The 13,181-nt window shown below is 56.3% G+C and overlaps 1 protein-coding gene across 1 annotated transcript; it reads left to right on the top strand.

Moving 5' to 3' along the window:
* The first annotated feature begins 470 nt into the window (after positions 1-470).
* angptl4 (angiopoietin-like 4) lies at positions 471-11,198 on the top strand. The gene is made up of 7 exons (XM_062481922.1): positions 471-957; positions 3,537-3,647; positions 3,738-3,819; positions 6,910-7,026; positions 8,248-8,343; positions 8,939-9,232; positions 10,080-11,198. Exons 1-7 carry the CDS (start codon positions 475-477, stop codon positions 10,262-10,264), a joined length of 1,368 nt encoding a protein of 455 aa, XP_062337906.1. The 5' UTR covers positions 471-474; the 3' UTR covers positions 10,265-11,198.
* Positions 11,199-13,181: the final 1,983 nt, after the last annotated feature.

Below are 13,181 nucleotides of genomic sequence, written 5' to 3'. Positions count from 1 at the left end.
CCTGCCTCTCTCTCCCCCTGCCTGTGTGAGCTGTGTTGAGACAGTACAGTACAATGTGTAATATAGAGATGGCAAAAGTACACACATCCTTCACTCAAGTAGAAGTACAGATACTCATGTTTATACTCGATCCGCCAGAAGAACATTTAGAACCAAGACGAACACCCTACCGGGTTGTGTTCTCTGGTTGTGATGGCAACAGGCAGCATTGTTACATCATGAGGCTTCTCCCACCCTGAAGGGGTTAACAGCAACATGAGAGCCCTCAGCGTCAGGCCAATCAGAGCGCCTGCAGGGCTGCAGTGCAGGACTGCAGTGCAGGACTGAGACAGTATAAAGGACCGGAGCGTGCTCAGACAGGCACGAGCAGCAGCTCTGAAATCAGACCTCGCTCTGTTTCTCTCTCAGCACCACCTCACACACAGAACAGACATGAAGATCAGCCTTGCCTGCCTCACCCTGCTCAGAACAGACATGAAGATCAGCCTTGCCTGCCTCACCCTGCTCCTGGCCGTGTCAGGGTTCCCCATGCAGAGGAAGGGGAGCGCAGGGGGCCGGGGGAAGGAGCGAGCGGTGCAGTATGCGGCCTGGGAGGATGTCAACGTGATTGCCCACGGGCTGCTGCAGCTGGGACAGGGGCTTAAGGAGCACGTGGACAAGACCAAGATGCAGATGAGAGACATCTCAGCCCACATGAAGGCCCTGGATGCCTCTGTGTCGCGGCTGGGGGAGGAGGGCCAGAGGCTGCAGGAGGAGGGGGAGCAGCTGCAAGCGCGGGTGCAGGGGCTGGAGCAGCGGGGGCTGGAGGAGCGGGGGCAGGAGGAGGAGGGGCAGGAGGAGAGGAGGAGGGTGGAGGAGAGGATGAGACGTCTGGAGGAGAAGGTGGATGGGATGATGCAGGGGGAGGGGCTGACAGACATCGCCCCGGGAAACGGCAACTACACTGAAGCTCTCCAGGTAGGAAGAACCCTAACCCTCGGTAACCCTGGAGACCAAGCCATAACCCTTGGTAACCCTGGAGACCTAGCCGTAACCCAATAGACCCTATAGACCTAGCCCTAACTAGCTGTGTGTGCTGTAATGCATGCAGTTGCTGTGTAGATGGATGATGTGTGGATGGAGGATGTGTGGATGGATGTATGATGTGTGGATGAATGGATGATGTGTGGATGGAGGGAGGATGTGTGGATGGATGGATGGATGATGTGTGGATGAATGGATGATGTGTGGATGTGTGGATTGATGAGGTCTGAGAATGAGGCAAATTACTATTTCAAACAACAGTTGAGTTGAGGAAGTGTTTATGTGCTGCTGCTGTCTGTAGCTCCTATTGGCCAGGTCATGGGCCTGTGAATGCTAATACATGCTTAGTATTGTAGCTAGCTATTTTGTACAGTACTGCTTACTAGCTATCATAGGTACACAGAACTGCATGGTATTTATCTTACACAGTACTGTATGCTAGTTACTGTAAACAGTACTGTATGATAGCTAGCTTACAAAGTACTGTATGCTAGTTACCTTAGGTACACAGAACTGTATGCTAGCTACCTTACAAGTATTGTATGCTAGCTATCAAAGTTACAAATTACTGTATGCTGGCTTTCGAACGTACACAGTACTGTATGCTAGTTACCATACACAGAACTGTATGCTAGTTACCATACACAGTACTGTATGCTAGTTACCATACACAGTACTGTATGCTAGTTACCATACACAGTACTGTATGCTAGTTACCTTACACAGTACTGTATGCTAGTTACCTTACAGGAGGGCAGCAAGGTTAGGCCAAGGAGAGACTGGTAGAGAAAGAGGGGTACATTTATGGGGTAGGAGGAGGTACAGGGTATGGGAGGGTAGGGGGTAGGGCAGGGGGCTGGAAAGGGGGTAGGGCAGGGGCGTGCATTGTGTGGGGGTATGTGGAATATGTGCAGTGCAAACCCTGTAGACGACACAGTGGATGAGACAGAAGACTGGCAGATAAAAGAGCATCTGAGTAGAGAATGTGTGAATGATGTTTTACAGCTGCTTCGTATTTCGAAATCAGGAACAAGCTGACCCAGTTAAGATGGAGACCTGAGTTACGATGCTCCAAGAAGCTCCTGGCTGCCGAGGAACGCTCTTATATAACTGCTGTGCTGGTTGGGCTCAGAGCAGGGGGAGGGCAGGGGGAGAGAGCAGGGGGAGAGAGCAGGGGGAGAGCAGGGGGAGAGAGCAGGGGGAGAGAGCAGGGGGAGAGAGCAGGGGGAGAGCAGGGGGAGAGAGCAGGGGGAGAGCAGGGGGAGAGAGCAGGGGGAGAGAGCAGGGGGAGAGCAGGGGGAGAGAGCAGGGGGGGAGGGCAGGGGGAGAGCAGGGGGAGAGCAGGGGGAGAGCAGGGGGGGAGGGCAGGGGGAGGGCAGGGGGAGAGCAGGGGGAGAGCAGGGGGAGAGAGCAGGGGGAGAGAGCAGGGGGAGAGAGCAGGGGGAGAGCAGGGGGAGAGAGCAGGGGGAGAGAGCAGGGGGGGAGGGCAGGGGGAGAGAGCAGGGGGAGAGCAGGGGGAGAGAGCAGGGAGGGAGGGCAGGGGGAGAGCAGGGGGAGAGAGCAGGGGGAGAGCAGGGGGAGAGCAGGGGGAGAGCAGGGGGGGAGCAGGGGGGGAGAGCAGGGGGAGAGCAGGGGGAGAGCAGGGGGAGAGAGCAGGGGGAGAGCAGGGGGAGAGCAGGGGGAGAGCAGGGGGGGAGCAGGGGGAGAGCAGGGGGAGAGCAGGGGGAGAGAGCAGGGGGGGAGAGCAGGGGGGAGAGCAGGGAGGGAGGGCAGGGGGAGGGCAGGGGAAGAGCAGGGGGAGAGAGCAGGGGGGAGAGCAGGGGGAGAGCAGGGGGAGAGAGCAGGGGGAGAGAGCAGGGAGGGAGGGCAGGGGGAGGGCAGGGGGAGAGCAGGGGGAGAGAGCAGGGAGGGAGAGCAGGGGGAGAGAGCAGGGAGGGAGGGCAGGGGGAGGGCAGGGGGAGAGAGCAGGGAGGGAGGGCAGGGGGAGAGCAGGGGGAGAGAGCAGGGAGGGAGGGCAGGGGGAGGGCAGGGGGAGAGAGCAGGGAGGGAGGGCAGGGGGAGAGCAGGGGGAGAGAGCAGGGAGGGAGGGCAGGGGGAGGGCAGGGGGAGAGAGCAGGGGGAGAGAGCAGGGGGAGAGCAGGGGGAGAGCAGGGGGGGAGGGCAGGGGGAGAGCAGGGGGAGAGCAGGGGGAGAGAGCAGGGGGAGAGCAGGGGGAGAGCAGGGGGAGAGAGCAGGGGGAGAGCAGGGAGGGAGAGCAGGGAGGGAGAGCAGGGGGAGGGCAGGGTAGATGTAGCTGGGAGAATCTGGCCTCTGTAACTTGATACAAGGTATCTTGTGGTTGTCAGGACAAGCATAATAGCATTGAGGGAGCTGTGTATCATGCAGAGCTGTTAGAATATAGGCTGTCTAACTTAGAAGAGGTCATTCATAAAGTGTGTGTGTTGCAGGAGACATTAACACAGGTCTGTATGTATATGTGTTGCAGTAGGCATTAACATGTGTGTGTGTTGCAGAGAATGCTGGAGACCCAGAACAAGCGCATTGACGACCTGGTGGATCGTACCCGCCTGCAGCAGGAGAAGCTGGACAAGCAGACCATCCGCATCAGAACCCTGCTGAACCAGGTTAGCTGGTCCTAGCTTTCTCACCCTCTCATCTTCACCCTCTCATCTTCATCCTCTCATCTTCATCCTCTCATCCTCTCCCCCTCACAGATTCAGGTGACTAGAGAGAGAGCGTTGAAGCCAGAGGACAAGGTTCAGCCTGGCGCTGTGGAGCAGCAGGACACCCCCAACAGTGAGTAACACTGTTAATCCTTAACCCTAACCCAGTTAATCACACTGACTTTAAGATCCTGAGACAAGGACTGATGAACCATCTGCTCTCTGAGCTGTAAGCGGTTTACCTCCTCCCCAAGTACAGTCAGACTTACACACGCCTACACACGTACCTACACACACCTAAACACACACCTACACCCACTCCTACATTTACATTTACATTTAGTCATTTAGCAGACGCTCTTATCCAGAGCGACTTACAGTAAGTACAGGGACATTCTCCCCAAGGCAAGTAGGGTGAAGTGCCTTGCCCAAGGACACAATGTCATTTAGCACGGCCGGGAATCGAACTGGCAACCTTCAGATTACTAACCCGCTTCCCTAACCGCTCAGCCACCTGACTCCCACCTCACTCCTCCCCTCTCCCTTCCTCTCCTCTCCTACCCCTCCTCCCCTCACCTCATTTTCTCTCCTCCTCCCTTTACCTCCTCTCCTCTGCCCTCCATTTCTCTCCTCCCCCTCCCCTCCTCTCCTCCTCTCACCTCCTCTCCCACCTCTTCTCTCCCTCCTCTCCTCTCCTCCCCACGACAGTCAAGAGGGCAGCTGGGAGGGATTACACTGAGCTGGGGGAGGGGGGAGGAGGAGAGAAGGGGAGAAGAGGATGGGGAGGGGAGAGGAGGGGAGAACAATTCATTCCCCTCCTTTCCTCCACCTCCCCTCCCTCCCATAGTCCCCCACCTCCCCTCCCTCCCCTAGTCCCCCACCTCCCCTCCCTCCCCTAGTCCCCCACCTCCCCTCCCTCCCCTAGTCCCCCACCTCCCCTCCCTCCCCTAGTCCCCCACCTCCCCTAGTCCCCCACCTCCCCTAGTCCCCCACCTCCCCTAGTCCCCCACCTCCCCTTCCTCACTTCCATTGATCAATACCAATACTAATATATATATGACATTGATAAATGAATATGAGCGTCCATAGTCACGTCAATAGGATCATCTGAACCAATTTGTGTATACACACACACGCTCACAAATATCCACACACACGCACACACACATCCACTCACTCACTCACGCACACACACATCCACTCACTCACTCACACACACACACAGCAGCAGCCCATGCAGGCATCAGTCCCTGAGCATGCGGCAGCCATGCTGCGACCATGCACTGGCCATGCCTGGGGGACACGTGAGGGAGGAGACAGGATAGGAGGAGGGGAGGATGGAGGTTGGAGGTAGGAAGGGGGGAGGGGGAGAGGAGGGGTTAGGGGGAAGTAGAGGAATTTGAGCGATTTGATGTGTAATCAATAGTCCTGGCAGCTGGGGGGGGGATGGGAACTGGGGGAAAGGTCATGTTTACTACGACCCCCCCCTCCACAGACACACAGAAGCTCCCATGCAGGCATCACTCCCTGAGCATGTGGTTCCATTGCAGGCATCACTCCCTGAGCATGTGGTTCCATTGCAGGCATCACTCCCTGAGCATGTGGTTCCATGCAGGCATCACTCCCTGAGCATGTGGTTCCATTGCAGGCATCACTCCCTGAGCATGTGGTTCCATTGCAGGCATCACTCCCTGAGCATGTGGTTCCATTGCAGGCATCACTCCCTGAGCATGTGGTTCCATTGCAGGCATCACTCCCTGAGCATGTGGTTCCATTGCAGGCATCACTCCCTGAGCATGTGGTTCCATTGCAGGCATCACTCCCTGAGCATGTGGTTCCATTGCAGGCATCACTCCCTGAGCATGTGGTTCCATTGCAGGCATCAATCCCTGAGCATGTGGTTCCATTGCAGGCATCACTCCCTGAGCATGTGGTTCCATGCAGGCATCACTCCCTGAGCATGTGGTCCCATTGCAGGCATCACTCCCTGAGCATGTGGTTCCATTGCAGGCATCACTCCCTGAGCATGTGGTTCCATTGCAGGCATCACTCCCTGAGCATGTGGTTCCATTGCAGGCATCACTCCCTGAGCATGTGGTTCCATTGCAGGCATCACTCCCTGAGCATGTGGTCCCATGCAGGCATCACTCCCTGAGCATGTGGTTCCATGCAGGCATCACTCCCTGAGCATGTGGTCCCATGCAGGCATCACTCCCTGAGCATGTGGTCCCATGCAGGCATCACTCCCTGAGCATGTGGTCCCATGCAGGCATCACTCCCTGAGCATGTGGTTCCATGCAGGCATCACTCCCTGAGCATGTGGTCCCATGCAGGCATCACTCCCTGAGCATGTGGTTCCATGCAGGCATCACTCCCTGAGCATGTGGTCCCATTGCAGGCATCACTCCCTGAGCATGTGGTCCCATGCAGGCATCACTCCCTGAGCATGTGGTCCCATGCAGGCATCACTCCCTGAGCATGTGGTCCCATGCAGGCATCACTCCCTGAGCATGTGGTCCCATGCAGGTATCACTCCCTGAGCATGTGGTCCCATGCAGGCATCACTCCCTGAGCATGTGGTCCCATGCAGGCATCACTCCCTGAGCATGTGGTCCCATGCAGGCATCACTCCCTGAGCATGTGGTCCCATGCAGGCATCACTCCCTGAGCATGTGGTCCCATGCAGGCATCACTCCCTGAGCATGTGGTCCCATTGCAGGCATCACTCCCTGAGCATGTGGTCCCATTGCAGGCATCACTCCCTGAGCATGTGGTTCCCATGAGGAAGCCATGCATGTGCTTTCACGTGAGAAGTGTGATGTGTTATTAGCTGGAGAGGGGTGGGGGTTGGGAACTGGGGGAAAGTTCACATTTACTACGAACCCCCTCACCCTGCCCTACCCCTCATCCCAACCTAGCCCACCCCTCCTACACACATACACACACACCGTAACCCTACCCACCCACCCTACCCCACCCCAACCCTCGGACACACAAAACTTGTCTATTAGAAGCTGCCTTCAACATCAGCCCAGTTCCCTATTCATCATCATGAGGGGAACCTTATCTCCAGTCAGCAGCAGGACAAAACCATGTTGTTGTTTTCAGACTATGAAAGTTGAATCACTTCTTTCTGTCTGTGATTCTGAGTGTTCAGACCACTGGCCCTGATGGAGCTTGCATGTATCAGTGTGCTTACCATGTTGTTGTGTTGTTGTTGCAGAGCTGGCATCAGACTGCCATGAGGTGTTCCTGAGGGGGGGCAGCAGCAGTGGGGTGTACACCCTCCAGCCCCCCCACGCCAACCAGCCCTTCCAGGTCTACTGTCACATGACCTCTGGTGAGTTCCAGCTCCCCGGCCCCCCCTAGCCCCCACTAACCCCCCCTGGCCCCCACTAACCCCCCCTAGCCCACACTGGCCCCCACTAACCCCCCCTAGCCCCCACTAACCCCCCCTAGCCCCCCCTAGCCCCCCCTAACCCCCCCTAGCCCCCACTAACCCACCCTAGCCCCCACTAACCCCCCCTGGCCCCCACTAACCCCCCCTAGTCCCCACTAACCCCCCCTAGCCCCCACTAACCCACCCTAGCCCCCACTAACCCCCCCTAGCCCCCACTAACCCACCCTAGCCCCCACTAACCCACCCTAGTCCACACTAACCCCCCCTAGCCCACACTAACCCCCCCTAGCCCCCACTAACCCCCCCTAGCCCCCACTAACCCCCCCTAGCCCCCACTAACCCCCTCTAGCCCCCACTAACCCCCCCTAGCCCCCACTAACCCACCCTAGCCCACACTAACCCCCTCTAGCCCCCACTAACCCACCCTAGTCCACACTAACCTCCCTAGCCCACACTAACCCCCCCTAGCCCCCACTAACCCACCCTAGTCCACACTAACCTCCCTAGCCCACACTAACCCCCCCTAGCCCCCACTAACCCACCCTAGTCCACACTAACCTCCCTAGCCCACACTAACCCCCCCTAGCCCCCACTAACCCCCCCTAGCCCCCACTAACCCACCCTAGTCCACACTAACCTCCCTAGCCCAAACTAACCCCCCCTAGCCCCCACTAACCCCCCTTAGCCCCCACTAACCCCCCTTAGCCCACACTAACCCCCCCTAGCCCCCACTAACCCCCCCTAGCCCCCACTAACCCACCCTAGTCCACACTAACCTCCCTAGCCCACACTAACCCCCCCTAGCCCCCACTAACCCACCCTAGTCCACACTAACCTCCCTAGCCCACATTAACCCCCCCTAGCCCCCACTAACCCACCCTAGTCCACACTAACCTCCCTAGCCCACACTAACCCCCCCTAGCCCCCACTAACCCACCCTAGTCCACACTAACCTCCCTAGCCCACACTAACCCCACCTAGCCCACACTAACCTCCCTAGCCCACACTAACCCCCCCCCCCAGCCCACACTAACCCACCCTAGCCCACAATAACCCCTCGTAGCCCACACTGACCCCACCCTAACCCTACCCTAGGCTAGGACACCCCAGACCAGACCTCTGTGACTAAGCTAGAGAACAAATTCTCTCCCCCCCCACTAGATGGAGGCTGGACGGTGGTCCAGAACAGGCAGGATGGCTCAGTTGACTTCGACCAGCTGTGGTCGGCCTACCAGACAGGGTTCGGGAGTCTGAATGGTGAGCAAATCCTCCTGTCCAGCATCATAACTGGGCCGTGAGGCTCCCTCTCTCTCTCTCTCTCTCTCTCTCTCTCTCTCTCTCTCTCTCTCTCTCTCTCTCTCTCCCGCTCTCCCGCTCTCTCTACCTCTTATTTATCTCTACCCTCTATCCCTCTCTTTCTCTCTTTCTTCTCTCTCAAACACACACTGAGCTACAGTCCTGGCCCATCCCATCTAGCTCCTGAGTGTCCCAGGGAGGTAGATGAGGAGCACCAGTTTGACAGTAATGCTGGGATGTACAGCTCAGGATGGTGAGAGGGAGGGAGGGTGGAGGCTGGTGTGAGCTGGCCTGGCAGGTCCATCATGTAATCCCCACACAGATCTCCTCTCTCTGGTGGATTAAGACGCCCAGAGTGACAGAATCCCATGTCTGTCTCTCAAACCCATTAGTAGATCAAAGATTGGTGATTAAAGAGGACGTAACTAGGCACATGCACACATGCCACCTCCACACTCTCAGAGTTAACCCACCTCCACACCATCTCTGTTCTCCAAGAGAATTCTGTCTGGGTCAAGGGTCAGGGGTCAGAGTTTAACCCTGTGTTGTTCTCCAGGAGAGTTCTGGCTTGGTCTGGAGAAGATGTACGCTGTGATGCGGGACTCAGACTACCTCCTGAAGATCCAGTTTTCTGATTGGAGGGGCGACTCTGAGACACTGAGCTACAGGCTCCGCCTGGGCGGTGAGGAGAGCCACTACACCCTCCGGCTGGAGCCTGGCACGCTGACCTCTGACCCCGAGGGCAGTCTGCACAGTGCTCTGACCCCTGACCCTGCTGGCCTGCCTTTCTCCACCCGCGACCAGGACCACGATCTGAAGAACAACGCCAGCTGTGCCAAGCAACTCTCTGGTACGAGTCACCCCCACTCTCACTCCTCTCCCGGTCTCCTCCTCTCCTGGTCTCCTCTTCTCCCGGTCTCCTCCTCTCCTCTCCCGGTCTCCTCCTCTCTTGGTCTCCTCCTCTCCTCTCCCGGTCTCCTCCTCTCCTCTCCTGGTCTCCTCCTCTCCCGGTCTCCTCTTCTACCGGTCTCCTCCTCTCCCGGTCTCCTCTACTCTTCTCCTGGTTTCCTCCTCTCCTCTTCTGGTCTCCTCCTCTCCTCTCCTGGTCTCCTCCTCTCCTCTCCTGGTCTCCTCCTCTCCTGGTCTCCTCCTCTCCTCTCCCGGCCTCGTCCTCTCCCGGTCTCCTCCTCTCCCGGTCACCTCCTCTCTTGGTCTCCTCCTCTCCTCTCCTCTCCTGGTCTCCTCCTCTCCCGGTCTCCTCCTCTCCTCTCCTGGTCTCCTCCTCTCCTGGTCTCCTCCTCTCCTGGTCTACTCCTCTCCTGGTCTCCTCCTCTCCCGGTCTCCTCCTCTCCTCTCCTCTCCTCTCCTGGTCTCCTCCTGTCCCGGTCTCCTCCTCTCCCGGTCTCCTCCTCTCCTGGTCTCCTCCTCTCCCGGTCGCCTCCTCTCCTCTCCCGGTCTCCTCCTCTCCTGGTCTCCTCCTCTCCCGGTCTCCTCCTCTCCTCTCCTGGTCTCCTCCTCTCCCGGTCTCCTCCTCTCCTGGTCTCCTCCTCTCCCGGTCTCCTCCTCTCCTGGTCTCCTCCTCTCCCGGTCTCCTCCTCTCCTGGTCTCCTCCTCTTCCGGTCTCCTCCTCTCCTCCCCTGGTCTCCTCCTCTCCTGGTCTCCTCCTCTCCTAACCTGGTCTCCTTCCCTCTTGGCAGGTGGCTGGTGGTTCAGTAACTGTGGCAGGTCCAACCTGAACGGGCGCTACTTCCAGAGCCCGCTTCCCAAGCAGCGGCACCAGAGGAAGCAGGGCATGTTCTGGAAGACCTGGAGGGGGCGCTATTACCCCCTGAAGACCACCCGCATGATGATCGCACCTGCCCAGATACACAATAAGTCATAGAGGAGAGAGGCGCTCCCCACTGAACTGAAAAACCCTGAGAGACGGGTTTGCCCCCCGAGGGGCCCCCAGCCCATAACAAAGGCCCTGTAGAGACACACCCTCTCAAACGACTGTAGAAAAAGAGAAAAAAAAGAAACCAAGACATATGATTCTGTATTGGTGTCTGGTTGAGTAAAGTGTGTGTGTGAGAAAGAGAGCTAGAGAGAGAGAGAGCAGCACAGCTCATGATATGACTAAATGCCAGAATGCAAAAACAGGCCCCAGCCTGTGAGCCTGCCATCTCAGGAACACATGCAGTCTGTTCAGACCTGCCCTACCCAACTGTACCATACCCAAATGTACCCTATCCAACTGTACCATACCCCAACTGTACCCTACCCTACTGTACCCTACCCCTACCTTATCCTGTATACCCTCACGTATCCTGTGGACCAAACAGCTGACCAACAGCCTCATGGCACACCAGCTCCAAGGGTTAGGGTTAGGGACACCACTCCACTGTCCACTGGGATGGGTGGAGCTCAGAAGTGGAGCATTTCACTGCAGATATAGAGGCTGCGGGTTCAATTTCCCCCTGCATGTCACTTTGGATTAAAGTCTGCTATCATGTAAATATGCGAGAGGTCTAGAGGAGTCCAGTAGCAGGTAGGACTCCTCCACTCCTCCACTCCTCCCCTTCCTCTAATCTGCTCCTCCTCTCCTCTCCTGCCCCTCCTCTCCTGCCCCTCATCTCCTCCCCCTCCTCTCCTGCCCCTCCTCTATGCTCCTCCCCCTCCTCTCCTCCCCCTCCTCTCCTGCCCCTCCTCTATGCTCCTCCCCCTCCTCTCCTGCCCCTCCTCTATGCTCCTGCCCCTCCTCTCCTGCCCCTCCTCTATGCTCCTCCCCCTCCTCTCCTGCCCCTCCTCTATGCTCCTCCCCCTCCTCTCCTGCCCCTCCTCTATGCTCCTCCCCCTCCACTCCTAACCCTCCTCTCCTGCCCCTCCTCTATGCTCCTCCCCCTCCTCTCCTGCCCCTCCTCTATGCTCCTCCCCCTCCTCTATGCTCCTCCCCCTCCTCTCCTCTGCCTGCTCTACTCTCCTCATACTCTCCTCCCCCTCCTCTCCTGCCCCTCCTATTCTCCTCCGGGTCACGGATGTTAGACTACTGTTCTGCAGTTGTTATTTTGAATCAAAGTAAACTCCACTGTAGTGTGTGTGGAGGAGGTAGTCCTCAGTCATATTGACTGCTATTAAAGATGTTTCCTTCCTTCTCTATGTACACTGATGCTGCCTGTCCTCAACCCTCTCTCAGCCAGAAACCTGCTTTTGTGTGTGGCGCTATTTAAATGTTTTCTGTTTCCACTTGGTTATAATTTATATTGTGTATTTTAAGTTTTCCAGATGTTCTGTTGATGATGTTTTTTAAGAGGAGAAAATGAACCTTTGGCTGGATTAAGCCAATAAAAATGATTTAAAGGAACATCTTGTCTCTGGTCTCGCATAACTCCCTCGTCACGCCATCCAATCACGACTCAGAACTCCCTCCAGCTGTTGTCAGCCTGCAGTGAGAGGACGCTGGCTGGCCGCTGGCTGGCTGAGAGGAATGTCCTGGCCGTGCTCAGGCCTGTCTCTCCTCCAAGCAGAAACAGAGCAGCTGCACAACACAGCCTCCCCAGAGAGAGGGATCCTCCCCCTGCTCCTCCTCCTCCAGGAGTGTGTGGTACAGGAAGACCTCCAGGAGTGTGTGGTACAGGAAGACCTCCAGGAGTGTGTGGTACAGGAAGACCTCCAGGAGTGTGTGGTACAGGAAGACCTCCAGGACTGTGTGGTACAGGGCAGTCTTGCAGCTCTGTGTCCTGAAGGCACATGGACCAGCAACTTCTCCTCTGAGCTGCAGGAGATTTTTACAGCTCAACTCTCCTGGCCTGCCGTCCCCCCCTCCCACCAGGGTGATCTGCCATGTCTCACACCTACCAGCAGTCAGGATTACAGCCAAGGTGTTTCAGACATCTGTGCTTCTCTGGCAGGGAAGGTGACAGGAAAGGTGTCCAAATCCAAGCCAGTGAGGGTTGATGCAGAGACTGGAGCATGTTGTTCTTAAAGGTCCTGTAAAGTGGAATTGAAAATTAGCTTTAAGTTCATCACACATCCACATTCGAATGAAAAAAAAACACAGACAAGTATGTTAATTTAGGCTTTGAAATCAGCAGTCTTCTCTGCTTGAGACTGGGGGGCGTGTCGCCTGAAGGAGCTGAATCTCCGCCTCCTCGAATTTATTGAATTTAGCAACAACAGCAACACTAGCTAAATCAATTGCAGATATCAGAACAGACCTACCTGCAGTCTCTGAGTGTTTTATGTATTAATTACTTTGTCTTTGCATCGTACCAGCTGAGTATCAGAATGCAATTGTCTATGATCAGGTGGCTGAGCGGTTAGGGAATCGGACTAGTAATCAAAAGGTTGCTGGTTTGATTCCCGGCCGTGCCAAATGGCGTTGTGTCCTTGGGCAAGGCACTTCACCCTACTTGCCTCGGGGGAATGTCCCTGTACTTACTGTAAGTCGCTCTGGATAAGAGTGTCTGCTAAATGACTAAATGTAATGTAAATGTACAAAGAAAAGCTTCTTATGAACACTGAGGGAAGGCAGTACTCTACAAAGAGAAGCTTCTTATGAACACTGAAGGAAGGCAGTACTCTACAAAGAGAGGCTTCTTATGAACATAAATCACTCCCACCTCCTCCTCATCCTTCTCCACCCACAGTTTTACAAAACACAAGCATCAATCATTGGTTAGCATGGAAACACTATTCCAGGAACTTTTGCGATGTTATAGCAGACTAGCAGAGTATACTGGTAGCCTATCGCAAAAGTGGATTGGTTATCCGATATACTCCATTGTAACATGGAAGTCGCTTTGGATAAAAGCATCTGCTAA

Source organism: Osmerus eperlanus, chromosome 16 (genome assembly GCF_963692335.1).
Source record: "Osmerus eperlanus chromosome 16, fOsmEpe2.1, whole genome shotgun sequence".
Classification (NCBI taxonomy): domain Eukaryota; kingdom Metazoa; phylum Chordata; class Actinopteri; order Osmeriformes; family Osmeridae; genus Osmerus; species Osmerus eperlanus.
This window is presented reverse-complemented; position numbering and strand designations above follow the sequence as displayed.

Coding starts and splice junctions, on each gene's coding strand:
- angptl4 (XM_062481922.1), top strand. CDS start 475: ATGAAGATCAGCCTTGCCTGCCTCACCCTGCTCCTGGCCGTGTCAGGG. Junction 3,648..3,737: donor TCAGAACCCTGCTGAACCAG/GTTAGCTGGTCC, acceptor TCCCCCTCACAG/ATTCAGGTGACTAGAGAGAG. Junction 8,344..8,938: donor AGGGTTCGGGAGTCTGAATG/GTGAGCAAATCC, acceptor GTTGTTCTCCAG/GAGAGTTCTGGCTTGGTCTG.